This window comes from Eleutherodactylus coqui, chromosome 2 (assembly GCF_035609145.1).
Source record: "Eleutherodactylus coqui strain aEleCoq1 chromosome 2, aEleCoq1.hap1, whole genome shotgun sequence".
NCBI lineage: Eukaryota > Metazoa > Chordata > Amphibia > Anura > Eleutherodactylidae > Eleutherodactylus > Eleutherodactylus coqui.
The window spans coordinates 262,803,516-262,831,181 of NC_089838.1; the positions used below are offsets into that span (position 1 = coordinate 262,803,516).

Below are 27,666 nucleotides of genomic sequence, written 5' to 3' on the forward strand. Positions count from 1 at the left end.
GTTTCCGGTTGGAACTGGGCGGAAGCGTTGTTCCTGTTTCAGGGAGGGGTTCGGGCACAGCCGGGCTTCCTGGAGATTTGTCGGTTGCTGCCGATAGCTGCGGATCCAGAGCACTACAAGAGGCGCCAGCATGGGAACCCGGGACGACGAGTACGACTATCTGTTCAAAGGTGAGGGCGGCGGCCGGCGGGAGGGGAGCGGGAGTGCGATGGCGGCGGGGATGACGGATGACATAGGAGGACGGCTGGGGGGCTGCGGATGGGGTGTAGGAGAGGGGGGACAATCTCTGCGAGGAGTGGAGGGGGGGATTGCGTCAGGGCGGAGGAGCCGCAGCGCAGGCCGCCCAGTGTGCGGAGGGATGCAGCAGAGCCGAGACGGCTGCCGGGAGCTGCTGCATGATCAGGGCCAGGGCTGTCAGCTCTGCTACATCTGCAGCAGATCGCCGTGCCGGGGATTAACCCCGTGTGGCCCGGTGGTCCTCGGGCAGATTGGCCTTTACACAGTGTCTAACTCCTCTTCCAGTAGCCATTCGCCCTACGACCCTTGTAGCCGCATGCTGGGAGTTGTAGTTCCGCACAGTGCGGTCTGTAACTTCTGGGAAACTACAACTCCCAGCATGCAGCTGATAGGAGAGGGGGAACAGGCGGGGGCTCCCCGGGGACGGGACTTCTTCACTTCCCAGAACTTGGCGCGCTGACCGTTCTGACTTCGGCTCATTTGGATGAAATTCGTATATTTTCTCGTCTTCCGTTTCCTGTTAATGAATGGAAACTGCTGGCTAATAATTAACGGCTCGTCAGGCCAAAACTGGATCGCAAGCGCAGACTCGGGCTCCAAAATGTAACGGTTAGCATGGTTTTCGGCCCCCGTAAAGTGCGTAAAGCTACCCCCCCCCCCATCCCTATGGCCTGGGTTGGTACAGGGGTATCACAGCTATAATATAATTGGTGGAGTGCCAGTGCGGTCATTATGGCGGTTGGCTGTCTAGCACCAGTGTGAACGACCCCTTAAAGTGCCCCCCAGTTTCGGGGTGACTGTCCCGGACTCGGAGGGGTGTATTATCTGCAGTTCTTTCACCAACCCTTTGAATGGTCTCTGCCGGTTTTCGGGCCTGCACGATCTTCAGACTACCTAATCTCCACCCTGATGGTGTTAGACTACCGATGCACTCTACCTTTTCTCTGATTGGCCAGGACTGCACATGTGATCAGCATCGACCAATCGGAGAGCAGTGTACATAAGGTAGTCAGAAAATCACAGCGACCGTTTTAGACAGCCAAAAACTGGTCCCGGACCAGCGGATCTGAGGGGCGGCAGAGAAGAACCGCCGCAGGTCATACACTCCTCCGACCCCTATCATTTATTCCAAAGCTGGAGGGTCACTTTAATGAATGAGTTATGAGAGTCAAGTTTTCACGCCTTGGATAACCTCCTTGAAGGGCGTTGTTCACGCACCTCCTCCCCGTCCTTTAGGAACACTAATGCTACATTCTTGTTTTTTGATGCTTTAAGTGTAACCTATTGTTCTCTTTTATCAGCCATTTCAGGATTCCATTTCAGGCAAGTTGTGTTCTTCAGTTGATTTAGGGTCCTTGTATGCAGGATGACTGCCGAGCACTTGAGCATCCGGTTGTCCCAGAGGTTATGGCACAGGAGCGCTAATCACTCCGTAAATGGAGGCGGAGCGCGCTGAGGTCGCTTCCGGCTGCCCACCTACCTGCGTTCGGGGTCAGGGCTCCTTTATACGGGCGTATTTGTGCATGCCATGTGAAGAGAATAGAGCGCATTGATATCAATGGGTTTGTACGCACAAAAAGTAGGACCTGCTCTATTTTCTTGCGCAAAGGCCCCCATAGAAGGTCATGTGAGCCGCGCAAATGCAGAATACGCTGCGCAATTCCATGAAAAGACGCATCTGGGCCTTGTTGGGCTAAATGGCCTTTTAAATCGGGGTGGGTGATGTAAGTATAGGAACAGGACCTGCGTGCGCAAAAAAGTACAAAGCACCGATGCCGCGCTGAGGTGTGCACATTTGCGCATAAACCCATAACGGGACGTTGTCCGTAGATGGATGACCACCTGTTTACCCGCGCCGATCGTCGTTGGATGTTTACGCTTTCCTAAACGAACTATAAGCGAACAAACTCTCCTTGGTAGTTCAGTCGCCGGCGGCGATTACACAGAACGATATAGTTGAGATTCACATGTTCCAGCGATAAGCTATATAATCGCTTCATGTAAGACGTCCAGAAACGTGTCTGCCCCCCCCGATCATGAATATCGGGGTAACGTCAGCCGCCATCTTCACAGCTTTCCTTTAAACAGAATCTTTTGAGGAAAAACGTACCTTATGTAGTTGTGATTTATGTTAGCGCCAAATGTTAAAGGGACTCCTTCAACTCTAATGAGCACCATGAACTAAAGTGATGTGTTGGCAGCAGCTGGGGGTGTCACACTTGTACCTCGCACCCCTCTTACTGCCCACCCATAACGCCAGCGCTCCTTATATACAGCAGACTATTTCTGCGTGCGCCCATAAGGACAGGACTAGTTGGGAGTACTAGAAGTAGTCTTACAGGAGCAGCAGAGAGGTGGGTATGAGTGTGATCTGCGTGCGCCCATAAGGACAGGACTAGTCGGAGTACTAGAAGTAGTCTTACAGGAGCAGCAGAGAGGTGGGTATGAGTGTGATCTGCGTGCACCCATAAGGACAGGACTAGTTGGAGTCCTAGAAGTAGTCTTACAGGAGCAGCAGAGAGGTGGGTATGAGTGTGATCTGCGTGCGCCCATAAGGACAGGACTAGTCGGAGTACTAGAAGTAGTCTTACAGGAGCAGCAGAGAGGTGGGTATGAGTGTGATCTGCGTGCGCCCATAAGGACAGTACTAGAAGTAGTCTTACAGGAGCAGCAGGGAGGTGGGTATGAGTGGTGACGCCCTATAAGTTTAGTTTTATGGCCCTGCCAGTCTCTCTACTGCCGGCATCAGTCTTGCCTGTCATGCCGGTGATTAAAAGCCGCCCTAAACCTAAACACTGCGGCTGCTAATCAGTTCCCCAAACTGGAAATATGGGAGATGACGTAGTGATGAGGGAAGACATTGTTCTGGACTTCCTGTAACTAATCCCTTTGAAGAACACCACACTCGGCCTCTCCCTAGTCTGCATTGGCTGCTACCAGGGACAGTAGCATACACCTACATATGTTATGGATGCAGACGGCACATAGTGTCCCTTTAACTACCTGGTTAGTGAGTAAATGTCCGCAGTGCATCGTACCGCTGTGTCACCTCCAGTGTGGATCACTAATCTGGCAAGTTGGCTTGTCGGGGACTTTGAGCCTCGTCTCGTTCGGGGTCAGTAGTCGGGGCACAGATTGACCTCTTAGGGGTCAGGAATGTTGGGTGGGGGACGGAGTCCAAGACTCCTGGTCTTATCACTGCAGACCCCCAGGTCTTGTATACATACAGGCGGCTGGCGGTTACTTATTGCCTTACTGGCTAATGAGCAGCACTTTTTAATGTTGTAGCTGGAGTCTGCTGACACTACTTTAGTGCATGGAGAGGGTTAAACATCAACTAGTCAAGTTGGGCCTGGAGTACAAGTCTGTTATGGGAGGGGAGCTGGAGCTCAAGAGTCAAAAACCTGGACACTTAAAGGGAACTTTCCAGAAGCGGAGGATCCCTGCAGGTGACGGGCGTGGATTTTGTGTGTTTTATATCCGCCCCATTTGAATGGAGAATGACTGCGCCTGCACCTGGGATCATTGATGCATGGTGGGGCGCCAGCAGCCAAAAACTTTCCTCTAACTTTTATGACGCGTCTGATTGGCCGTGGGACCCCTTGTGAGAACTTCTTCCAGTGGCATTCTGTTTGCTGGGTTATCAGATGAGCCAGGTACAAAGTGTTGTTCCCCTTCTGCTGCAGTTTGCATATCGCGGCGGTGTATGATGCGCTTGGGTAACATTTGTTTCCATATCTGTCTTTTGTAAAATTTTTACATTTAAAGGAGATGTCCCGAGGCAGCAAGTGGGGTTATACACTTCTGTATGGCCATAATAATGCACTTTGTAATATACATTGTGCATTAATTATGAGCCATACAGAAGTTATAAAAAGTTTTTTACTTACCTGCTCCGTTGCTGGCGTCCTGGTCTCCATGGTGCCGACTAATTTTTGGCCTCCGATGGCCAAATTAGCCGCGCTTGCGCAGTCCGGGTCTTCTGCTGTTCTCTATGGGGCTCCGTGTAGCTCCGCCCCGTCACGTGCCGATTCCAGCCAATCAGGAGGCTGGAATCGGCAGTGGACCGCACAGAAGAGCTGCGGTCCACGAAGATAGAGGATCCCGGCGGCCATCTTCAGCGGTAAGTATTGAAGTCACCGGACCGCCGGGATTCAGGTAAGCGCTGTGCGGGTGGTTTTTTTAACCCCTGCATCGGGGTTGTCTCGCGCCGAACGGGGGGGGGGTTTAAAAAAAAAAAACCCGTTTCGGCGCGGGACATCTCCTTTAAAGGAAAAGTCTGGTGAGAGAAAAAAGTTACGTGCTCAGTCTGTGTAAAACCATTACCGGGGTAATACGGTTTATAACCGAACCTCAGGATGGGTCATCGGTAGCTGATCAGATGGGGGGTCCATCGGTGGGGACCCCAGGTGCCTGCAGTCAGCGCCACAACATGCAGGGGTACAGAGTGGAAGCTTCTGCTCCGACCCCTGTGTAGAGGTTGGTGCTTGAAACTGCAGACTGGGGTCTCATTAAGAGCAATGACAGCAGTACCTGCAGTTACAAGTGCCGGCCACTGCAGCGGTCAGAGCAGCAGCTCTCACTCTGTACCCCGCTGCAGCAGGCGCCTGATCGGTCTGGGTTCCGAGTGGTGGACCCCAGCTGATTAACTATTGATGACCTGTCCTGAGGGGAAGTCATCAAAAATAATTCCCTGGAAAACCCCTTTAAGAAGAGTCTGAATGGCCTCCCCCTGCAGTTGCTGCTCCAATGGTCCCCGACCCCCACCTTGCTGTTACCGGCTGATCAGGAGTTGGGGCGGTTTTAGACAGACTGAAAGTGAACTATAATAGTTTGGAGTCATTCCATGTCAAGAGGCCTAATTGCTCCCCCCACCTGCATATCTCAGATTCTGTTCAACATTTGTGTATTACACACCCATGGCGTCAAAAGAAATTTCCCAAAGTTTACTAAAACTTTTCTTTTGATACCATGGGCGCGTAATACACAAATGTTGAACAGCATCTGTGATATGCAGGTGGGGGGGAGCAATTAGGCCTAATGACATGGAATGACATGGATTCCGCGGTAAGAGGAAACTGCTTACCTGTCCGGATCCTCTGTGTGGCTTCGCGCGTTGTCCAATGCGGGCGCGCCTCTGTGCATGCGCAGTGGAGGTTTTTGTTTTTTAAATCTCCTTTTCTGTCCACCACATCAGCTGCAGATGTGCCGCAGATCGGACAGCCTTCATTGACTTCAATAGAAGCCGTCTGTGCAAGACCCGCAGAAAAATGGAGCATGCTGGGGTTTTATTTTATGTTTTCCCCTGGGCATGCGATTGGGAAAAAATGACATCCGCAGATTTTTAATTATCTGCGGATGCCCAATGATTGTCTACGGGCTAATTAAACTGCAGATCACACGTGTGGGGGACTCGCACACATTCCGCAATTCAAGTATGCCCGTGGACATGAGGCCTAAAGGGACCTTAACATGCAGCCTGTACTTGGCTGCAGCAGTCACATGTCCCTGTGAGGGGATGTCATCACACACTTCTCTTCTTTCTCCACCTACTGGACTGATGACCAAATCTGAAAGTGTACACTGAGAGATCAGATTACAGTTGTCACCCACTTAAGTTAATGGAGAGCGAGGAGAAAGTAGCAAAAGTAGCTGCTGGAGGGTGGGCGGAGAGGCGATTTCACGCTATCTTCCCCTGTGCTACAGCGGAAGATAGCGTGAGCGGACGGCTTCCATTGACTGCAATGGAAGCCGTCCGCGCGTACACCCGCGGCAAATAGAGCATGCCGCGGGTGAGGATGGGAGATTTCACGGTGCGGATTTCCGTGATGGAATTCCGCACCGTGAGCATTGAGCGATTATGTTCAATAGAACCTAATGGCTGCGGGCAACGTGGCGGAAATCCGTCCGTGGGAAGGAGGCCTTCGATACTCTTTAGGCCACTCCTCTCCATGCTTCAGGTCATAGCCATTCCTAAACAAAGACTAGGAGAGTCGTGGGGCTGCAGTGCTGGATCGCTGGAGTAAAGACTGATGAGTACCAGTGCTTTTATTCTTTTAATAGATGTGGATCTACTTCTAAAAAATGGTCTTGAACCCAGACAACCCCTTAAAGTCATCTTAGTGTTGTATTCACATCTACACTGCTCAGTACTGCTGTATAATGTCCCCCATGCTGCTGCTCCTTAGGATCTCCTCTTCTGTGTATGCGAAACATGATAGCACTTAGTCTACACCTACCAGCTCAGGGAAGACTGAGGATTACAGTAAAGATACAGCCTGCAGAGACTAAAGAAAGGCTTAATAATGTAGGATGCAGGTCACATAGTAGCCATGAGGAAGTGTCATTCCTCATATACACACAGCAGCTTTCTGAAGTCACCTGAAATGGTATTTACGCCTTAAGGACTACCTGCATCTGAAGATGGCCCTGTATAGTGTTTATCTAGCGCTATAGGGTGCCATCTTCAGGAGCCAAAAACATCCGACTGAGCACGAGGGCTGCAGACTGAAAGTGCAGGTAGTCTTTAAGGTCACCCATATCGTATACAGTCACCCCCCCCCCCCCCCCCCCCCCCTTGTAGTGACGCAGACTATTCCCTGGGCCCGCAGTAGCCGTCCTGCACCTGTGTGTGTGGGTGTCATCACACGGTGACTACAGTGACTCATGCCACACGCCCTGTGAAATCACTGCGCTCTGTAGTGAGTGTTGTCACACCCGCTGGGTGATAAGCATGCAGGGGGCACTACGGCAGCTCTGGGTGGCACCGCTCTTCTGTGGGACTACTTCTGTGTACCTTCCTTGTCCCGGAGATCTCCGCACACCTCTCGCCTGTTTACGTGTTCTCCAAACATGACTTCCTCCCATTCTTGGATGGAATGTCTTGGCAGCACAAGGCGTTTCACTGCTCGGTGCGGAGGGGCTGCAAAGTGAGACCTCCATAATGTCTTCTATACGTGTTCCAGCCTGCATGGCTTTCTCTTTGGCGCGCCCATAGATCTGTATGGGAATCCTGCAGTACTAAAGTCTGCTGCATACCTTTATCCTGAGTCGGTCCCGGGATGGGGGAGGGGAATCGGAATGAACATTCCTCACTAAATCTACCCTGATAACCCAAAATATGCAGAGCTGCTTATCTTTCTCCATTTCTCCTATTAGGACGGTCGGAGATTAGTGCTAGCCATGGGGATACCGGGGATGGGACACAGCGATGCAGGCTTGGTGCAATGTAGACACTGTCATTAAATCGATGCCTGTAACATACTTCTTGGTGATAGACGGCTTTAATATTAAGCAGCAGGCGCTGCAGCAGGTCTGCACGTTACCCTGTAGTATACACCGACGGATATCACATATCTGCTGATCACAGGAGCCGCCAGTGCCGCACCCCTCAGGTGCTTATAGTGTCATCCCTCCTGTTCCATCAATACCAGAATCAACTCTTGCACGTTTTAATCCCTTAAGGATCTTTTTTTTTTTAAGTTTTGGGTTTCTCCTCCGCACTTTCAAAATATCCAAACTTTATTTTTCCGTCGGCGTAGCTGTTTTTTGCGGAACAAGTTGGATTTTTAAATGGTACTAGATAATGTGCTGAAAAACTTTTTAAACAATCCTAGGTGGAATGAGATGGGAGGGATTTGCTATCTTTGGGCGTTTTATAGCAAACGCAATGTGACAAAATGACAGCTTTATTCTGTGGGTCAGAACAATTTCGACGATATCAAATATTTATATAGATTTTTTTTTTTTTTTTTTGCACTACTTTTTCAAAAAATCCTAATCTTCTGACCAATATGACTTTCTTTCTGTCGATAGTATTGAGTGAGAGCTTGTTTTTTGTGGGACTACCCGAGGTTTCTCTTGGTTCCATAATGGAGTATGTATGACTTTTTGATTAGTTTTTTTTAATTAAATTTATATTTTATTTTGGAAACTGAATGACCGGAAAGCGCAATTCTGGCGGCGCTTTTTTTTTTTTTGGTTTATTCTGAGCGCATACACCATGTGGGATAGCTGATGCATTGCATTGATGGATCATTTTTTTATGGACACATAAACAGATGTTTTTGTTTTTCCGTATTTATAATTAAGAAAATAAAAGTTTTTTTAAGCTTGTAATCTAAATAATTTTTTTTTTTTTTTTTTACAATAGTAAAAACAGTTTCTTCACTTGTTAAGTCCCTACAGGGGGTTTGAACTTGCAGTTGTTGGATTGCTTACCCCATATACTGCAATACTAATTGCAGTATACGATACATACTGCAATACTTCAGTATTGCAATATATTATATCTCTGTTAGCATTGTATTAAAGGAGATGTCCCGCGCCGAAACGGGTTTTTTTTTTTTAAACCCCCCCCCCGTTCGGCGCGAGACAACCCCGATGCAGGGGTTAAAAAAACCACCCGCACAGCGCTTACCTGAATCCCGGCGGTCCGGCGTCTTCATACTCACCTGCTGAAGATGGCCGCCGGGATCCTCCGTCTTCATGGACCGCAGGGCTTCTGTGCGGTCCATTGCCGATTCCAGCCTCCTGATTGGCTGGAATCGGCACGTGACGGGGCGGAGCTACACGGAGCCCCATAGAGAAGAGGAGAAGACCCGGACTGCGCAAGCGCGGCTAATTTGGCCATCGGAGGGCGAAAATTAGTCGGCACCATGGAGACGAGGACGCCAGCAACGGAGCAGGTAAGTATAAAACTTTTTATAACTTCTGTATGGCTCATAATTAATGCACAATGTACATTACAAAGTGCATTATTATGGCCATACAGAAGTGTATAGACCCACTTGCTGCCTCGGGACATCTCCTTTAAGACAGGCAACAGACACGCCTTGATGGTCAAAAATATATGGCTGACCCAGGGCCTTTAGAAGGCCATAGGCTACCATGATAGGTGAACAGCACCTGGCCGTCTCTTTATAGGGAGGCTGCTCCGGGCCCTTGATGTCCGATTGGGGCATTTAAGTGCTACTGTCGGTATTAATGGCAGCATTTAAAGGGTTAACAGCCGTGATTGTCATGAATGCAGCTTGTGGCTGGTTCGGACGGGTGTCAGCTGTCAAAGGCTCGACTCCCCGGCCCGCTGCAGGAGGTCATACATGTGTATGCCCTTTAATGCCGAGGAGTGAAAGTTGGGTCATGTTGGTAGACTTGTCATTTTGTGTTTAGCAGTCTTGTCAGCGGGGTGATGAATGTCGTTGGCAGGTGGTGTTGAAGGTAGGTGTCCGGTCAGGTGAAGGGTAAAGGGGTTTTCCAAGTTGTACAATTTCTGTAGATGCAGTCCGATTACAGGCATATACTCTCCCGCCGTGTCCGTCTGCAGCCAATGACGGAGCGCCGAGTTCTGTGATTGGCGGCGACGTCCTGTAAATGGGCCGGGGAGGCCTGTAGGCGTGACATCACAGAGGAGACCTGCAGCAGCCGGGAGAGGTGAGCCTATGCTTGTCCCATACGTCATGTGAGCTGATCTAGACCTCTCCCTCGCTGTAAGCTTGGTCTCCTACCTTAGTAGCTCCTTAGGAAGTTTCCCAAAAGCAGGGAGACCTGTCGGACGGGTGCTCTTGGGTGTATGGAATGAATTAGCCATTATGACACAATGAGGCAGCGGTGAGCAATGCTGATTCACCCATCGTTGCAAAACCTTTCCCTCCCTCGCTTCCTTCAAATTATCTCTTGGGTTCAGTTTACAGGGCTGGAATGTGACTACATATCACCTTAATCCGTGTCAGGGCTTCTACAACGTGAAGGGGGTTTCGGGCACAGGATGGAAATTCTAAAAATGCAGAAATCTAGGAGCTCCAGCCGCTCTGGATCCCGTGCAGCCAGCGATCTGCCGCTGTCTACTTGCATCTCTTCCACAGCAAACCCAACTGACCGTAACCTCCAACTCCCAGCATGCAGAGCTTGTCTCCCTGCCAGCCCTGTAGCTCCGCCCACAGCTCACAGGTCCTACAACTTACCAGCACCAACCTCCCGCTCACTCAGTGCCAGAGAGCCTGATGAAGCAGAACAACCGTCCGGCACTCTGAACTGCACATGAGCAATATAGTGCAGTACTTCCACCCCTCTCCCATCATGCACTGCTCACAGGAAGTTAAAGGCTACAGACAGGGAAGGAAGATGTTTTGGGCGGAAGGTCACGTGGTGTAGAACATGAAGAAAGTAGCTAGTGCAGGTACAGGGACCTATTACAGAATGACTAATTATGATGATTTAATTAGATCTTAAGATGTTAGTCTGTGTCTGGAATAACCCATGAAAGCCGTATGAGATTGTGGTGGCTTTTCGTCCCTGTGGAATCAATGGGTAAAAACTCTGAATATCAAAGGCCTGAGCATAATGTGATGAAAGCAAATACCTAATTGCCTAATACAGTGTTCACTGCTCTGATTGGCCAGTGCTGATCATGTGAGCAGTACTGGCCTATCAGAACAGACATAGTGCATTGATAGTGTAACACATCTGCTGGATTAGGTAGTCTAAAGATTGCAATAAACGGAAATGTTTCGAAGGGCAGAAGGGGCATCGGCACAGCAGGTGGTCCGCAGCTCGGGACCCTTAGTGATCAGCCGATATCGGTGGGGATGGAGCCAGAAGCTGGTGGCTCCATCTATATTGCAGAGGCCCAGGTTGGCAATTCAATGAGAGCTATGCCTGCAATAATTTACCTAGGCCACGGAGAAGTGGCCAAAGCTATCAGCCTCCTGTTCTGTCCCCAATTGCAGCAGGGCTGGAGAACAACTAATTGCTGGAGTTCCTGACCTGCAGACCACCACCAATTGGCTCTTGATGACGTTTCCTGAGGATCATCCGTAGTAAAGACCTGGAATACTCCTTTAATGTCTACTGATTAGTGAAGTTTCCATTTTTGGTCTCTATATGTACCACATCTGCGATGGACTGTTGGTGTGCACTTCAGGAAAGTCTTCTAACATATGTCATCTGACAAAAGTGCAGCCCTTTGGCTATTATACTTTGAGATCTTGAAACATTTTTTTTCTCATTAATTAAAACCAGATAAAAACAGATTAGAAAAATGTAATACGTTTATTTTCTAATTGTAGAATTTTTTTTTTAAAGTCTATATATACATGACTATGGGGTGGCCATCTTGCCTGAGCTGCATTTAACAGCATGTAGAGAGATGCTTTACAGCAGCTTCATGGGCCATAGACCTCATTGACTTGTATGGAGACTGCTCTAGGCATGCTCTATGACCTGCACAGAGGTACTTTTGCAGTAGATGGTCGCAGCTTATACCTCTTGTGACTGGTGGATCCTGTGTCACCTCGGTGTAATCCTGCCTGTGATGTTAAGGGCCGTCTCACAAGGGACAATTGTCGCTCAAAATTCATTCAAAGGAACAAATTTCAATGACAATCCTACAGTATAAATGCAGAAAAATCGCTTCCTTCTCATTCCCAGGGTTTATAGTGGTCATCGTCGTTTGTGCAAATAGTTTATGGCTCTGTGTAAAAGGAGCCCATGACTCCTGGATTTTAGGATTTAAAAAAAGAAGGTCCCTTCCTCCTAATTTGCTGTCCACTGCCTGTTGTAATGTGAAGGTTATCTCAAGCAACAGAGGTACAGACTAAAAACAGGAATGATGAGGGTCTTTGCTTGCTGCCCATAGAAGTCTATGGAGAGGAGAGGAAGCTGTGATAGAGGCAGACCCTATCACAGATGTCCTGCTGTAGCAAATTGTGTTTACTTTCTCACAGCTGCTACAGAAATCAGATCTACACTGCTCGGTGCACCGTATAATCTCTACAGCATAATGATGCTTACTATGAGAGGTAGTGATAGTGGGAGCAGAATTTCTTCTATGTATGTGCAGTGTATACGAGACGACAGCTAGTCTACACCCATCAGCTCAGGGAAAACTGAGAATTAGAAGTGGACCCTGTAGAGGGGAAAACTGGTGATACAGACAGTATACAAGACATATAGTGGCCACAAAGTGTTATTCCTCATGTCAACTTATCCTAAACATGCAGGCGCACTTTAAGTAATAAACGTCATCTCGTTATTCTCTACAGCATGTGTCGTATACATGTATATTCGTATAGAGCATTAATATAACCGTTCTCTTCCCCTTGCAGTGGTGCTGATTGGAGACTCTGGAGTTGGAAAAAGTAACCTGCTGTCTCGATTCACTCGCAATGAGTTTAACTTAGAGAGTAAAAGTACCATTGGAGTGGAGTTCGCCACAAGAAGCATCCAGGTGGATGGGAAAACAATCAAAGCTCAAATTTGGGACACGGCTGGCCAGGAACGATACCGCGCAATCACCTCAGCGTGAGTCTCCATACGTGATATTGGCTGGGCGCAATGGGGCTGTATAAAGCAGCTGTTCTATGGATCGGGCCGCTAGTATAGAAGCAGCCAGTGGGATCAGGAAGGGGGTCAATATCTTTAGTGATGTCTATTGCATCAGGGTAGATGAGGAGTGTCCAGGACTTGATAGGAGCAGCGCTTTACTGCATTTACACATCCCTTTAGCTGTAATATGTACCTTTAGGCGGCCTTCGTTAGTGATAACGGCTTCTTCCGCATGCTGGACTTCAGGTAATTGGTTCAATTTGCAGGGAGTTGCTGCCCAAGGATACATTCACATGTAGTGGAAATGTTGCAAATCCACATTCACACAGGTGTGTGTGTATGTATGTATAGCAAATGGGGATGTGCAAATGCATGCAAAATACACTAGGAGATGCGAGAAAAACTGTAATTGTGCAGGAAACCGTACCCCTCTGGAACGTCTTAGACTAGCCATTTAGTTGTTGCACGCTAATGCACATGCCTTGTACATGGAAAAGTGAAATACACCGATGACCGTGCAAAGAAGCAATGGTTATGTCTGAGAGTGCAGACTATCTCATTGCACAATTTGCATCCTGTAACGCGAGTTCTTTTATGACCCTTGGTCAGCCGTGTCTGATATGTCGTCTTCTCCTAACAGGTATTATCGAGGCGCTGTAGGTGCTCTGCTGGTGTACGATATTGCAAAGCATCTCACCTACGAGAACGTCGAAAGGTGGCTAAAGGAGTTGAGGGACCATGCAGACAACAACATAGTCATCATGCTGGTGGGCAACAAGAGTGACTTGCGCCACCTGAGAGCTGTGCCCACTGATGAAGCCCGAGCTTTTGCAGGTCAGTATCTGTGTAGCATACTACTTGTCCTAGGAAGCTTTATGCCATTGTGTTACTAAGGCCCATTTCCAATGAGCGTATTACGGGCGCATTTCTGTGGGGTTTACAGTCCTGAACTTGAAGCATGATGGGTGTCTGACGCTCGGAGGTCAGGTCAGTAAAACCCATGGTTGCGCCTGGACACTGACATGCCCGCAATGCACTTGTCTGAAATTGGTTTTAGGCAGCTAATTAATGAATGCTAGCAGCTGCCGCTAGCGCTCGCATTTTTTCGGCAATTGGCGCTATTGCACAAGTGTTAAGCGCATTCGTGTAATAACGCCATAACATATAAGGCGATAAATAGAGGTTTGGTATCTAAGAACCTATATTTACTATAACTTGGGTTTTTGATGCCAAGGCTATATGTCTGTAGAGATGTAATCATCATTTACACTGGATGGCCACTTAATTAGCCATGCCCGTCTAGTAGCGAAATGGACGTTTTGGCCTTCAGAACCGTTCAACTCTACCAGTCCAAATTGTGAATGGCCCACAGGAAGGGTCGATATTAATGTATCTTGATGCCACCGGAAGCTAGGGGTTTGACAGGAGGAATGTCCCTCACACCCCCAGCTCCCAATAGGGTCAAGGCTGGAAGTTCCTTACTGCTCTACATTCTGTAAGCTAATATAAGGCTAAGAAGAAATGTTGCCCTGAGCCTAAGGTGCCGCCCTTACCTCTTGTGGTCTGCTGCCTGGACGGTCAGCTCCGTTTCGCCTGCTCCCACGCTCATAGCTGCCGCCCGGTGGGCAGGCTGTGCGGACCGCTGGATGTTTTTTCTGGCTAATTTTGCTTCCCTTCTAGGGCATAGTTTTCAGGTTGCTGTGCAGCTAATCAGCATCAGGGGGCATCACCCCTTGTCAATCTTGACTCCACCTGGACTTCCTGGTGGTGTTAAGAAACACTATTACTAGATATGAGCGAGCGTACTCGTTAAGGCAAATTACTCGAGCGAGTATCACCATTTTCGAGTACATGCCTGCTCGTCCGAAAAGATTCAGAGGCCTGTGGGGGTGAGCGGTGAGTTGCGTGAGTGAGAAAGGGAGAGGGGGGAGAAAGATCTTCTCCGCCGGCCCCCGAATCTTTTCAGAGAAGCAGGCATGTACTCGAAAATGGCGACACTCGCCTGAGTAATTTCCCTTAACGAGTACGCTCGCTCATCTCTAACTAATACTGAAAGGGTCATCAATTTGTGCTGCCTGCGTCAAATTCTGACTCTCCCATCATAATGGCGCAACAGAAATCTATATTCGTCTGACCAGGCGATGTTTTTTCACTGCTCAGTGATTTAATTTTTGCGCTGTTACACACTGGACCTTGCCATGCTGTTTTTCTCTTAGACAGCAAAGGTGCTGGAACTGTTAGTCCATCAGTGCTAAAGAGCAAGGAGTTCTGTGTTCGGACAAGTTAGTTGGAGGATGAGCGTTGTTCTGTTGCTATTTGACCATCATAATTCTTGACATCCTCCTGACCCCTAGCATTGGATGTTTTTCATAATGAAACTGATCCACAGAAAACTTATTTGATTTTGTTCTGCACTCCGGGGTCATGGGGCTAATTTCCATCGTCGGGGGCCCCCGGTGTCTCGAATGAAGTGCCATTCAGTGTGATACATCTTCTCAAAATGCAAGTCTTGCCACCTCTGAATATTATATACCATATAATAGCAGTATCCTGTCTATAATTGGTGCAGTAACGTTGATGCTCAGCAAGTATTGCTGAACCGTTCATGCTGGACACGTGCAATGTCTGCAAAGCCGCTGGCTTCCTGTAGTTACACAACGTAGCTTGCAGTTGGCATACACATATATGTAAGCTGCTCCGCAGGCATGCTGGACATTGTTTCATTCACCTTGTGGCTTCACTTGCTCTTGGACATGCGTGAGGTCCGTTTCCACCGTCCGCAGCCTTCAACAGAAGATCTGTGCGTCAAACGGCAGGGTATGTGAATCCGAGCCTCACTTGCCAGCGGCATTGGATTTTACAGTTCTGCAGGCTTGACAGCTGAAATCTCCCACCATTCCTTGCTGGTTCAGTCTGTACAGCATGGTGCATTCTGGGAAGTGCAGTCTTTGCACAAGGCACTGTGCTGGTAAATCAGACTTCTCCCGATGTATCATAGCTAAACTACTAAGGATGTGTCTGACCACTCTTATGACAACCGGGAGAATTGTGAATGCAGCTCTGGAAGTCTGCTGTCATTTAGGCGTATTGTTATGGCGTGTCACCAATAGCCCATTGATTTGTATTGGGCCACTCACGACAGCGTTCAGTCTAAACGGGGCATTAGCAGAATTTAAGATTCCAATGGACAAATGATCTGCGCTCACTGCATGTAGATTAATGATGTAGCGTGTCAATCGGCGCTCGTTAAACTTCCACCAACCATTGTGAGTCTGCAAACTGGTGACAATCATTTAACCCTGTACAGTTGGCATTATGTTCGGCAGCACATCCCTTGTTTACATGATTCGTATGCCCATGTAGAAGATAGTCAACAACACATGAGCGTGGGCATGTTCACATGGGGCAGTGTGTGGGTACAGATGTTCACTCATCTACCCATGTGACATGACCATTACTGTATGTATCTTGGCAGTGAACGTGGGTGATATGGAGTTTTCCTTCTTTTGGAGGAGGTTGGGAATGTTAATAGTAACCTGCAGCCTCTGTAAGGATAACTGATCCCGGCTGAGCGTCATCTTTAGGTGCTTTTAGACAGAAAGATTGTTAAAAAAAATTAGGTCAAACAAGCGAAAGTGAGCAATAATCATTTGGTCTAAATGCGCGCCAACGCAAGCGATAATTCAATTTTGGCCCATTTTCTGCAGGCATAAAAGTCATCGTTAACTCTTTCTTATCATTCAGTTTAAACAGCGCTCGTTCAGTCCCTGTATTCGTTAACATAGTGAATGTGAAAGACTAAACGATTTCTGCTATTAACGAGCCAATGATGTATCTTCTGTATAAACGGGCTGCACGAGAGCGAACGAGCTAGTGATGACGTCACTGGTTCAATCGATGATCGTCTCACCTAAAAGGACCGTTTGGATAACTATGATCCTCTGCGGAACCGCGTCTATCTGTATGACGTCATCAGTTCTGATCCTCTTACAATGATAGGTTTCCCACTGCTAGGCTAGTAAATAACCAGTTCACCTTCCTTGTATCCCCATATTAATTAGCGGCTAGACATTATATAACAAGACAAGTAGGTGGAGTGAGAAATATACATATGACCAATGCGAGAACCTAACTAGAGGAAATAAGGCGGTTCCACCTGCCAGGTTGACGGTCACGGGGAAGTGGCAGAACTAAGTGGGCAACCAACGTCTTCATAGGTTTGTGAAGGAAAGGGTAGATGGTTTGCCGGAGACTTTGTAGTTAGACCCTCAAATCCATCTACTCTCCAAAAGATGTCATTGTTCTTCCTGTCTCTGTTTACTACTGTATGTTATGTCTTGTTTTGTGGCTTGTAAAGTACTGCGGAATATGTTGGCACTATATGACATTATTCAGAGGACGTATCTGCATAGGATATGTAAGGCTGCCTGTCCATGGGCGATGATCCGCCTGCAATAAATCGGCCACGGATCACGCTATGAAAAGCTTTCCATAGCCTAACTATGGAAAGCGCAGCCCGACGTCCACGAGCAGAGAATCGTAGCGATTCTCCGCGGGATTAAAATCGCAGCATGCAGCGATTCTCCACAGTGAGCCTATCTATTAGATAGCCTCATTGCGGAGACCTGTCAGTGCCCCCCACCTTCGCGGCAGAATATCGCTAGCGATACTCCGTCACGGCCGTGCACAGGCAGCCTACTTGTTATAGAATAGTGTGTTGAAGATATGGACAGGTATTCATGAATTGTCACTGTTAAGCCCCCTTACACAGGGGTGATGCGGCAGTGCCGTGAGAAAATCGTAGCGATATCGTATCGTTGGTCCGTGCAATATCGTGTCGTCTTCTCGCAGCAATACTGCAATTTTGTAGCACCACATGTTAAGATTTTTGGGGGAGCCTTGAAATATAAGCCGTTCCTCTGAAAATAAGCCGTAGCTGAAGAAGGAAAAGAAGAAAAATTCACATATATCATCACCTCTCCTGCGCTGTCAGCCCGGCCGCATCTTCTCTCCGCGTCCCCGGCACTGATCATCTTCTCTTCTGGCCGGGAATTTAAAAATCCCAGCCTCCTGGAAGCGCTGGCTGTGATTGGCTGACGCTTAGCCAATCCTAGACAGTGCTCAATGAATGGCTGTGATTGGTTCAATCACAGCCATTCATCGAGCGCTGGCTGTGATTGGCTAAGCGTCAGCCAATCACAGCCAGCGCTTCCAGGAGGCCGGGGTCTTTGAAACCAGGACCAGAAAAGAAGAATATGATCAGTGCTGGGGACCGGGGAAGAAGATTCGGCCGGGCTGACAGCGTGGGAGAGGTGATGTTTGTGGGGTTTTTTGCAGTTAGGGCTTAGATTATAGCTTTGACAGTGCATTTGTTACTGTGAAAGTTGCATCGCATGCAAACCGCGTTTTCATGCGATGCAACAGAGAAGGGCTCGATAGGGAAACGTAGGCTACAAAACCTCACGAGTTGCGGGCATATCGCCGGACCCGTGAGGTTTTTGTGGTGTTTTGTAGCATGCTACAAAACATCACATGTGTGAAGGAACCCATAGGAAAGCATGGGCTTCTCATACATGTGATTTGTAGTCTGTATGAAGGAGGCCTTACTTGGAAACAAGATATAAGAAAATGTAGCAGCACTTTTATTTGGCCTGTATTATGGCAAGGCAGCCTTAATAGACTCGGACTTACCCTAATGTTTATCTGCCTTAATCTATACCATACATTTCTTATAAAGAGGAAGTACTGGTTTATATAAAGCCTCATCTGAGGGAAGTTCTTCATGATAGAAACTTTGTTTTCTTCTATTCATAGTTGGGTGGAAGCAAAAGTGAAAGGCCTCACGGGGCTCCAGATTGCAACCATCATGGTCACCGATGCGATCTAAATCTTGCAGCTGGCAACAAGACTGTCATCTGCCACTAGTCCTGCCGTGGCTTCTTCGCGGCTGTAATAAAATGCATTTTCCCCTGGCTTTAGCAGACATTCATAATGTGCCTGCCAGACCCTCCTCCACTGCTGCTCACCTGCAGATCTCCTGTAGTACAGAGTTGCCAGGCGCAGTATAAAGAGCACCTCCTGACTCCTCCCCTCCACCCCCCCCCCCCCCCATCTCCTGTTCTAGTGCCTAGTATATACAGAAGATGGGGGACTAACTCCATACTATAGTGGGAGATCTACGTTGTTATGCGGTCTGAGGGAAGGCACGGCATTATTACTGGGGGTGCTAGTACCAAATAGGGCCATAGAGAGGGTATTCATTTAGTAGAGGCACTGTTACTATAGGGGGGGATGCTGACAGCCAGGAGTAGCAGCAGGGTGTGTTCACACGTAGACGAATTGCTGCAGATTTTCCACAGCAAATCTATCCCAAATCAAGTCAAAATCTGCACCATTTGCTGTGGAATTTACCCTTTCAATCAAATTTCAATAGAATACATCCGTACGGAAAAACCATCGCGTCCGCGACCATTCACAATTACTTTCCACAATGTATCGCATGTCTACTGCTGCGACAATCCACATGCGGAATCAGACCTGTTCGTGTGAGCCTAGCCTTATAGTGAAATGTGTGTGTATATAACTAAGGTTTTTAATTTTGTTTATTCCTCATATTTGGCGTCTACAAATGTTGACTCCCTACGGTTTTCCTCTTGGAAGCCATTGACTCCTAGTGAATTTTTGGAGTCCTGCTTCATATGTGTTAGATGTTTGCCGTGTGCCATCTTATGGTTTCAAAGAGAATCCATCACCAGGTTTGTTTCCCCGTCTGAGAGCAGCATGAACTTGTGACGGACACCCTGATTTCTGTGGGTTACAACTTGTCAACATGCTGACGTGTTCATATAATCGGTTTATCAGCTGCAGTGTGAGCCAGGCTCCTCCCACTGCTCATTGACTGCTTGTCTCCCTATGTACAGGGATAGGGAGAAATCGTCTATCAGCAGTGGGTGGATAGCTCGTCAATACAAAGACTTCCTGCTCATGCTACAGCCGAACTGGGTAATTCGGAGAGGGTGACCACCCCCCGGATTCAGCAGCAAATACCGCCCATAGCATACTATGCAAAAGCTATTCTTCATGCAGATGAGCAGAAACCAATTGCGGTGTCCGTTCTCAGGAAAAAAAAATCGCAGAATGCTTCATTTTCCTGCGGTGTACGCTCAGACGCCTGCCATTGAAGTCAATTGAAGTTGTCCGATCCACGGCACTTTCGCAATTGGCATTGCGATTCCACAGGAAAAGCGGGAATTAAAAAGAATTTTAAAAATCTGTACTGCGCATGTCCGGCGAGCCGTGCGGGCCATCTGCAGTAAGATGAAGACTGGAGAGCAGGTACGCGTGGGCACCGCTGCTGCCAGGGCCGCATTCTGCAGCGGAATCTGACTCTGCCATGTGCATGCAGCCCACAGCTGATATACTGTGATCTTGTTAAAGCTACTGTCATTGTTAGGCCTCAGATAGGGCAGCACAGGTCTGGTGACGGGTCCCCTTTAACTGGTAAGTAGCCAGCAAATGCTTGGCACACAGTCAGCGTTAAACGTTGTGACCTAGGTAAGTGCAGAGAACACGCTATATACTTAGCAGTGGTGCGGCTGGTGCCGACTGGTTTCATACAAATGGTTGTACTAATAACTTATGTGCTCTAGTAAGGCCATGTCTCTATGGAGACTATTTACTGCATATATCTGGGCTCACAGATGAGCCCCTTCTACTCTGAGACCACACATCGTGGTGATGCCCTGGGTTTTGGCCTAGCTTGATAGAGGATCACTTCTTATTCCATTCACTTGCAGCAAGCAGTGCCAATCAAACATGCTATGGACTCCTAGGCACGTGTGCTGCCATACAGGGGGTGTCCTGAAGTATTCGCTAATCCCTCACTTTAGAAGACTGAAATGGCCAGCTAGCGGTAACGTGGCAGCTGATGAATTGCACGAATACAAAGTACTGATGGCAGAAGGGAAGACCACTTGCACATGTCTCCCTATACTTTCACTGGGCGGCCTAGTGTTACCCGTGTGCCAACAGATTGGGTTTTACACCCGGTGACTAGTCACGTAATGTATATTTGCTCCCAGTGAGGTAGGAAATCTGCACTAGAGTGAATTTCTTATGCGTCCCGGTAGTTATCTAATGTAAAGCAGATATGTCAACGCACCCTGTTTAACCCCTTCCCACCCCAGGACTTAAGGGTACGTCATGGAGCGTCGGGGTATGTATGAAGAGCGTTGGTGGGGCGATCCCTCTTCATACAGCGCGGGCGTCAGCTGTTTATTACAGCTGACACCCGCGGGTAATAGCCACGTTTGGCCGATTGCGGCTATTAACCATTGAAATGCCACAGTCAATTCTGACAGCGGCATTTAAATCCCCCTGAACAGCCCCCCACGGTGAGATCGGGGGAGCTGTGCAGGTGTCATGGCTGCTGGGGGCCTTCTTGAGAGACCGCCACGGGGATGGCTTGATAGGCTGCCTGTCAGAATGCAGTATGACTTAATGCTACAGCATTACGTCATACTGCAGGAGGGGTCAAAGCATCGCATGTTAAAGTCCCCCAGGGGGACTTCAAGGTAAAGTAAAAAAAAAAATGAAAGTTTTATTGTAAAAAAAAAAAAGAAAAAGTTAAAGTTTAAAGCACCCCCCTTTTGCAATATTTATTAAAAAATCGAAATCCTTAAATAAAAATATATATGTGGTATCGCCGCGTCCGCAAAAGTCTGATCTATCAAACTAGTGCATTATTTTCCCCACACAGTGAACGTCGTCCGAAAAAATAAAATAAAGAATACCAAAAATGCACTTTTTTTTAGTTACCCTGTCTCCCAGAAAAAACGCAACAAAAAGCGATCAAAAAGTTGTACGTATTCCGAATTGGTACTAACGGAAACTACAGGACATCCCGCAGTAAAAAATAAAATAAAATTTAAATTGACCATTATTGATGGCATTAATACAATAAGAAGCCCGTATACTTCCCATTGAGAGTGACGTCACTGCTGGGGGAGAGCAACTCCTACAGTGATAGAACAGGACACGGGGGTCTCAGCTGTGAGACCCTCACGATCAGTAAGTTACCCCTATTCTGTGGGTAGGGGGAAAAGGGATTGTTCCAGAGTAACAAGTATTGCCCTATGAAGGGCGCTCCCGGGTTCACATTTCTCGATAGGGAACCTGTCAGGTCCAAGCTTCTGTAGGACGGGCCGTGGAGTCCAGGGATGAAACTGCCATACTTGCCGGTCCCCGTTCTTTCGCTGTTCACCCGGGAAGCTGCTGCTTGGTGCATGCATCGGGCTGCTCCATTCATTCCATGCACATGCTGTTCTCACTGAGAGGTCTCTTGTGCACGGCATAAAGACACGCGACCAACGCACGCCAGGCGGACGGCGAGGGAGCGGGATGGCGGGCGAGTACGACAGCCAATCCTCAGAATTGGTGGCTGTCCTATGAGCAGATAATTTTAGCCTATGAAACACGCAGGACCTGACAGGCTCCCTTAACCCCACTTTTACTAGGATTTAAACCTCCATCTTTGCTCTTAGTCGTGCTTTGTAATGTATGATTACTATCCCCAGTTTAGATATAGAGGAGCAGAATTCACTACAGGACGGCCATGGAAACAACACACTCGTGTGAAGGCTGTTTTACGGAAAATCTGTTGCCCATAGCAACCAATCACAGCGCAGCTTTCATTTTACCTCAGCATTGTAAGACATGAAAGTTGTGCTGTGATTGGTTGCTAGGGGCAACAAAGACTGGTTTTGTCTGACAGCTTTCATAAAGGTGTGGAGCCGGCCTAGTTTTCCATGGCTGACCCTGTATATCTTAAGGCATTCATTGATTTTAGACATTTCTATGACTTATGAGCTCCGCCACAAGTGTATAAGTCCACAACATGCAAGGTGTTAGAATAGATGCATCACAAAGTCCGGCAATCTCTCATGGACACTCCATCACTAAACGTTATTACATGGGTCCTATGTATCCAGCATAAAGTGGCATGTGAGGCTTTGACCCGCAGAGGGGTCTTTGTGAAGCTTAAAGAGACTGTCGGCTACTTGGAGCGGTACAAGCTGAGACCACCATTCCCCGTTGTCTGTGCTCAAAACCACTACTGAATGCACTGAGCTGCGCACTAAGTAGTCCTTCCATTTATGAGAGGACTACTTGGCGTGCACCTATGCAGTACATTCAGCGACTGCTTCGAGCGCTGACAATGCCCGAGAAGGTAAGTATAAAACAACGCTGGACTTGGCGGGTCAGCTATTTTGAACCAATAAGCCTCATGCCATGCTCACACATGTTTTTTTTTTTTGTTTTTTTTTTAACACAGCGTTTAGTGTGGTGGTTGAAACGCCCACTAAAAACACTGTAAAATATCTCCATTGATTTCAATGGGGCCTCTCAGACGGGCATATGAAACTCCCCGCTTTTCGAACGCTGTCTGATCTAAACACGCCTCCTTACCCATTGCAATGATGGGGTGCATTAAAAACTCTGTAGAATGCGGTAAAACGTGCATGTGAGAGTGGCCTAACTTATAGGGCTCCAAGTAGGTGACAGTCCCTTTAACAAAGATTCCTATATGGACACAAACAACACTGTGCAATGATCCAAGTGCTACTGGCCACCCATGGTTTTACTCCAAATTGTTCCGATTTGTATCCGTGTGGTTCTTGGTTGTAATATCTTACCTGTAATTTGTAGTAAGCTGCCCAGTTGTGCCGGGTGTATGAGCCACCATCAGCACGACTCTGTAGGCGTACCCCCCGATGTACAGAACTGGACCTGTCAACCATTGACTCCTAAAGTGTGCCGTAAAGGCGAACTCTTGGCGCATATCAACGGTTATTGCCCATGGACACATCTGCGTATACAGTGCTGAATGTACATCCCAGTCATAATGGCTTAGAAAGGAGCCCACCATACCTGAAAGAATTCGGAAACCCACTAGATTGTGGGAAGCAGAAAGAATCCTGTTTTAATCTCTCATGTTTCTTCTTACAGAAAAGAACGGTTTGTCCTTCATTGAGACTTCAGCCCTGGACTCTACAAATGTGGAGGCTGCTTTCCAGACTATCCTGACAGGTGAGAAACCACTGCAGTATACCTGATAATGGGAGTATTCACACAGAAGCCACTTCCTGGGCAAGTTGTGCCTGACTCTTAGGTGGACAGAACCCATTCATGTGAATGATTTAATTCACTAGCACCCCCTCCTTAAATCGATCAGAGTTTAAAAAGTCGCTATCTATTATATTTTTGTGAAATTCTTCAAGAATCGCCTATTTTCTATGCAAAAAGTAAAAGAAAAATCACATTGTTGTCCCATGCGGTTTTCTTCATGCGTTAATGTTGGTTACTATGGGTTCCACATGTAAAAAACAAAACCAAAAAAAACTAGGATATTTTAGAGAAAAACGCAACGGGAAATTGCAAGGGAAACAGTTTTGTATATATATTTTTTTTTTATATTGACCAAAGTTGCACTTGCCCGTGTAAATACAGCCTAACGATCAGTGGCTGCATTCACTGTACACTGATCATGACTGTCTCCTATGATGCAGGCCACGAGCGTCCATTATGGTTCTTGAGCCTATTTATGGCAATGTGCAGTAATTGGATGTGGCTGCAATACCCGCAGTGTCTTTCCAAGTATTGCACAATGTTAACTGAATGTTCCTCTTGGCCAACTCCGCCTTCATGTCTCCCCGAGGTTAGGTCACTCAGGTTCTGGGTGTATAGGGCACGGAAGGGTTTATTGTAGAACGTGTATGATGAACCTATTTGGAGGAAGTCAACTCTGTCTGAAATGCCAACAGCCAATCTTTCCAAGGCCATAAGATGAGAACAATGGACACGTTGCAGATGCCACAGTAAATATATGGGATTCTGGCTCTGTTCTGCGGCTCTGCTGATTCTTTCATAAATCCTATATAATGTGCTTTAGAGGTCACCGAGAGGATGGGACATCTTGACTTTAATGATTTAGATCTTCTACTTTACATTTCCACTTGGCTCCTTTGGTATACATGTGTGGATGTAACAGACCACCACAAATGGACTAATGTGACGATTACAATCAGGCAGAATCAGTCCTTTTTTGACTGATGCACGTCTGGGCAATGGGTTTACCAATTATTCTCCGTTAATTGGAAGGGTTTGGCATGCAGCGTATATATGGCTTCCTAGTTATACTATTGTGCTTCTGGGAGATGCCATAGCGTTACTGAAACTGTGCACCGCATCACTAGCTGTTGATGCCAGGCCAGGAACCACATCACTGGCACTTGTCTGCTGGGTCTGGATCATGTAACGGGCACTTGGCACTAGAGTATGCTTTGTAGGAAGCGACATACAAGCACAGTACATTGCTGCTCTGCATTTTAGCTTGGGCCACATTTAAGTGTTCAGGCTCACTTTGGGAAAGGTTAAAAAAAAGTTCCTAAATACATTGCAAAAACATCCTGGCAATGCCACCAGTCTATCATGGCCCCTGTTTAGTCTGAGTAGCAGTACATATTGGATATACATTAGCCAAACCTGCTAATTTTGACAATACTGACCAATCACCTAATATGTATGAGCCCCCCCCCCCCCCCCCCCCCTCCTGGTAGTGGGGAAATAAGGATTGAGCAGTTGGATTTCAACTGCCCAATCCTTTTGGCCTTGGGCGATAAGCCATTGCCACAGGTATCTGGTAGTGGCTTTCTGCCTATATGTGTATTTGGGAATTGGCTCTTGGCTGAAAGGGCATTTACGTGGTGGATATTTAGAGTATACGGTGGGAGGGACATGGCTATTCTGTTTGACCAGTCAAGAGTGTGTCTGGAGGAATAAGCGGATGCCATGCACCTCTGGAGCAGTTTATCCCCTGAAAAATAAAGAATTGGATAGGTTTAAAGCCAACCAGTCTGATTCTTCTTTGTCAGATCTCTTAGATATGTGCCATATATCTATGAGAAAGCTGGCCAGCCTAAAAGTGTCTCCTCTTAGAGCCGTGTGTGCTATTAAACGTTTACACGGACCACTAACCTTATTTTAATTCTGCAAGAATGAACTTCTAGAGTTCTGGTTATCATCAGTGCACTGATGTCAGTGTTAACCCCATTACTTGCCTGTAACCTTTCCTCTGTTCTTACTTTCTTCTCATGTCTCCATTTTTGTTTTTCAGAGATTTACCGTATTGTGTCCCAGAAGCAGATGTCTGACAGACGTGAGAATGACATGTCCCCCAGTAACAACGTAGTTCCCATACATGTCCCACCCACCACTGAAAATAAACCAAAGATGCAATGCTGTCAGAACATATAACGGCTGCTGCCTGCAATGTGCCAGGCTCTGAATCCCTGTGTCCAGCTCTGGAGGGGCCAGGCTCTGTACCTGGCCAGTCCTAGAGGTGCCAGGCTCTGTATATTCCCCACGTCCTGCACTGGACTCTTTGGAATTTTTTTTTTTTCCCCCTCCTTTTTTTTTCTTTTTTGTTAATATATTTTTTTGAGTGTATGTGTGTAAGAACTTTAATTTTACTATTCCATCTGGATTTTTACATGTCTTAAATTCTTTTTGATTTTCCAACTTCCTATATTAAAGAAACAATCTAATTCTTTCTCTCTCCCTTCGCTCTTCCTTGTTCCTCCTTCTTTAAAGATAAGATGATTCCGGATCTGCCCTGTCCCGTCCCCAATCCTTCCCTCCTCTTCCTCTCCACTCAGAGATGTCTGTATAATATATGAAATAAAAGCATGTTGTCTGCTGGAGGCATATTCTCCTCATACCTTGTGACTCGACAGATCTTTTTTCTGTTCATGGGTTGTTTTTCTCACTCTAATCTAGTAATAGGTAATGTCACTTGTATGTCACTCATTGCTAGAACCGCTGTTTTGATCTATAGAAACTACATGGAAAAAAACAGGTGTGATGTGTAATAAAGTGTTTATACTGTTAAACCTTACGTCACGTTTTTCTCTTCACGCTCTGCTTTCCCGCAGTTTTCTATCTGCAGGCATTTGGGATAGGACAACTTTTCCCTTTTATGTAAACTATTGGGGCACCAAGTGTTCAGTTTTCCTGCAGCGCCATCACGGGAGAAGTGAAGAATTACACAAGTCACATTAGGAACAGTAGCTATAAAGAAAAAGTCTTGTGTGCGGAGCCCCTTCTATCCACAAAGGATTTTCTAATAGGGTATTTTATTATAGGTTTTCTAAAACGGACAATGGAAAATTCGAGCATTTGTTGCCTCTTAGGGTTGATATGGATGTACATTCAGTGCAACACGGTCTACATTTAGTAAATTTTGCTACAGCTTAATTGTGTGTATGTGGATCAAAATGAGATCCATTGGACATTAGGATTTAGGCTTTTGAAAGATGAGTTTCAAAAATAAGACCCTGTCTTATATTAGTACTTCCCAAAAAGGGGCACTAAGTCTTATTATACTTGAAAGGCTCTGTCCAGGTCCCTCCCACTGCTCTCCGGAACTCTGATGCGCTTCTCGCAGTCCTCTGTCACCTGCAGAAGATCACTTTTTGGTAACAGGATTCATAAATCCCGCCTTCAAGAAGTGCTGCTCTGATTTAGCTGAGCAGCGTTTGAAAACCAATCAATGCGATGGCTATGATTGGTTCATCAAGCACTGCATTGATTGGCTGAGCAGCAGTCGAAGAACCAATCACAGCCATCATGTTGTGGAGGCGGGATTTATGAATTAGCCAATTAATGCCACAGCTCGCCCAATTCATAAATCCCGCCTCCACAACGCGATGGCTGTGATTGGCTGAGCAGCAGTCGAAGAACCAATCAGCCATCACGTTGTGGAGGCGTGATTTATGAATTGGCCAATTATTGCCAGAGCTTAGCCTATTCATAAATATCGCCTCCACAATGCGATGGCTGATTAGTTTTTCGACTGCTGCTCAGGCAATCAATGCAGCACTTGATAAACCAATCACAGTCACTGCTTCCTGGAGGTGGGATTTATTAATCCCATAACCAGGAAGTGATCTTCTGTGGGCGGCCGAGGACTGCAAGAGGTAAAAAATCTCTGGAGAGCCGAGCGAGGGACTGAGCCTACTGGGTAATTTTTTTTTTTTTTTTTTTTAT

General features: G+C 47.1%; 1 protein-coding gene across 1 annotated transcript; it reads left to right on the plus strand.

The window, feature by feature from the left end:
• Positions 1-8: 8 nt before the first annotated feature.
• RAB11A (RAB11A, member RAS oncogene family) lies at positions 9-26,510 on the plus strand. The gene is made up of 5 exons (XM_066592914.1): positions 9-170; positions 12,342-12,537; positions 13,202-13,395; positions 23,569-23,649; positions 25,736-26,510. Exons 1-5 carry the CDS (start codon positions 131-133, stop codon positions 25,873-25,875), a joined length of 651 nt encoding a protein of 216 aa, XP_066449011.1. The 5' UTR covers positions 9-130; the 3' UTR covers positions 25,876-26,510.
• The last annotated feature ends 1,156 nt before the right edge of the window (positions 26,511-27,666 follow it).

Excerpts from the sequence above, each read along its gene's own strand:
- RAB11A (XM_066592914.1), top strand. The coding sequence starts at position 131 with ATGGGAACCCGGGACGACGAGTACGACTATCTGTTCAAAG. Across the intron at positions 13,396-23,568 it reads TGAAGCCCGAGCTTTTGCAG|AAAAGAACGGTTTGTCCTTC; the intron begins GTCAGTATCTGT and ends TTCTTCTTACAG. Across the intron at positions 23,650-25,735 it reads TTTCCAGACTATCCTGACAG|AGATTTACCGTATTGTGTCC; the intron begins GTGAGAAACCAC and ends TTTGTTTTTCAG.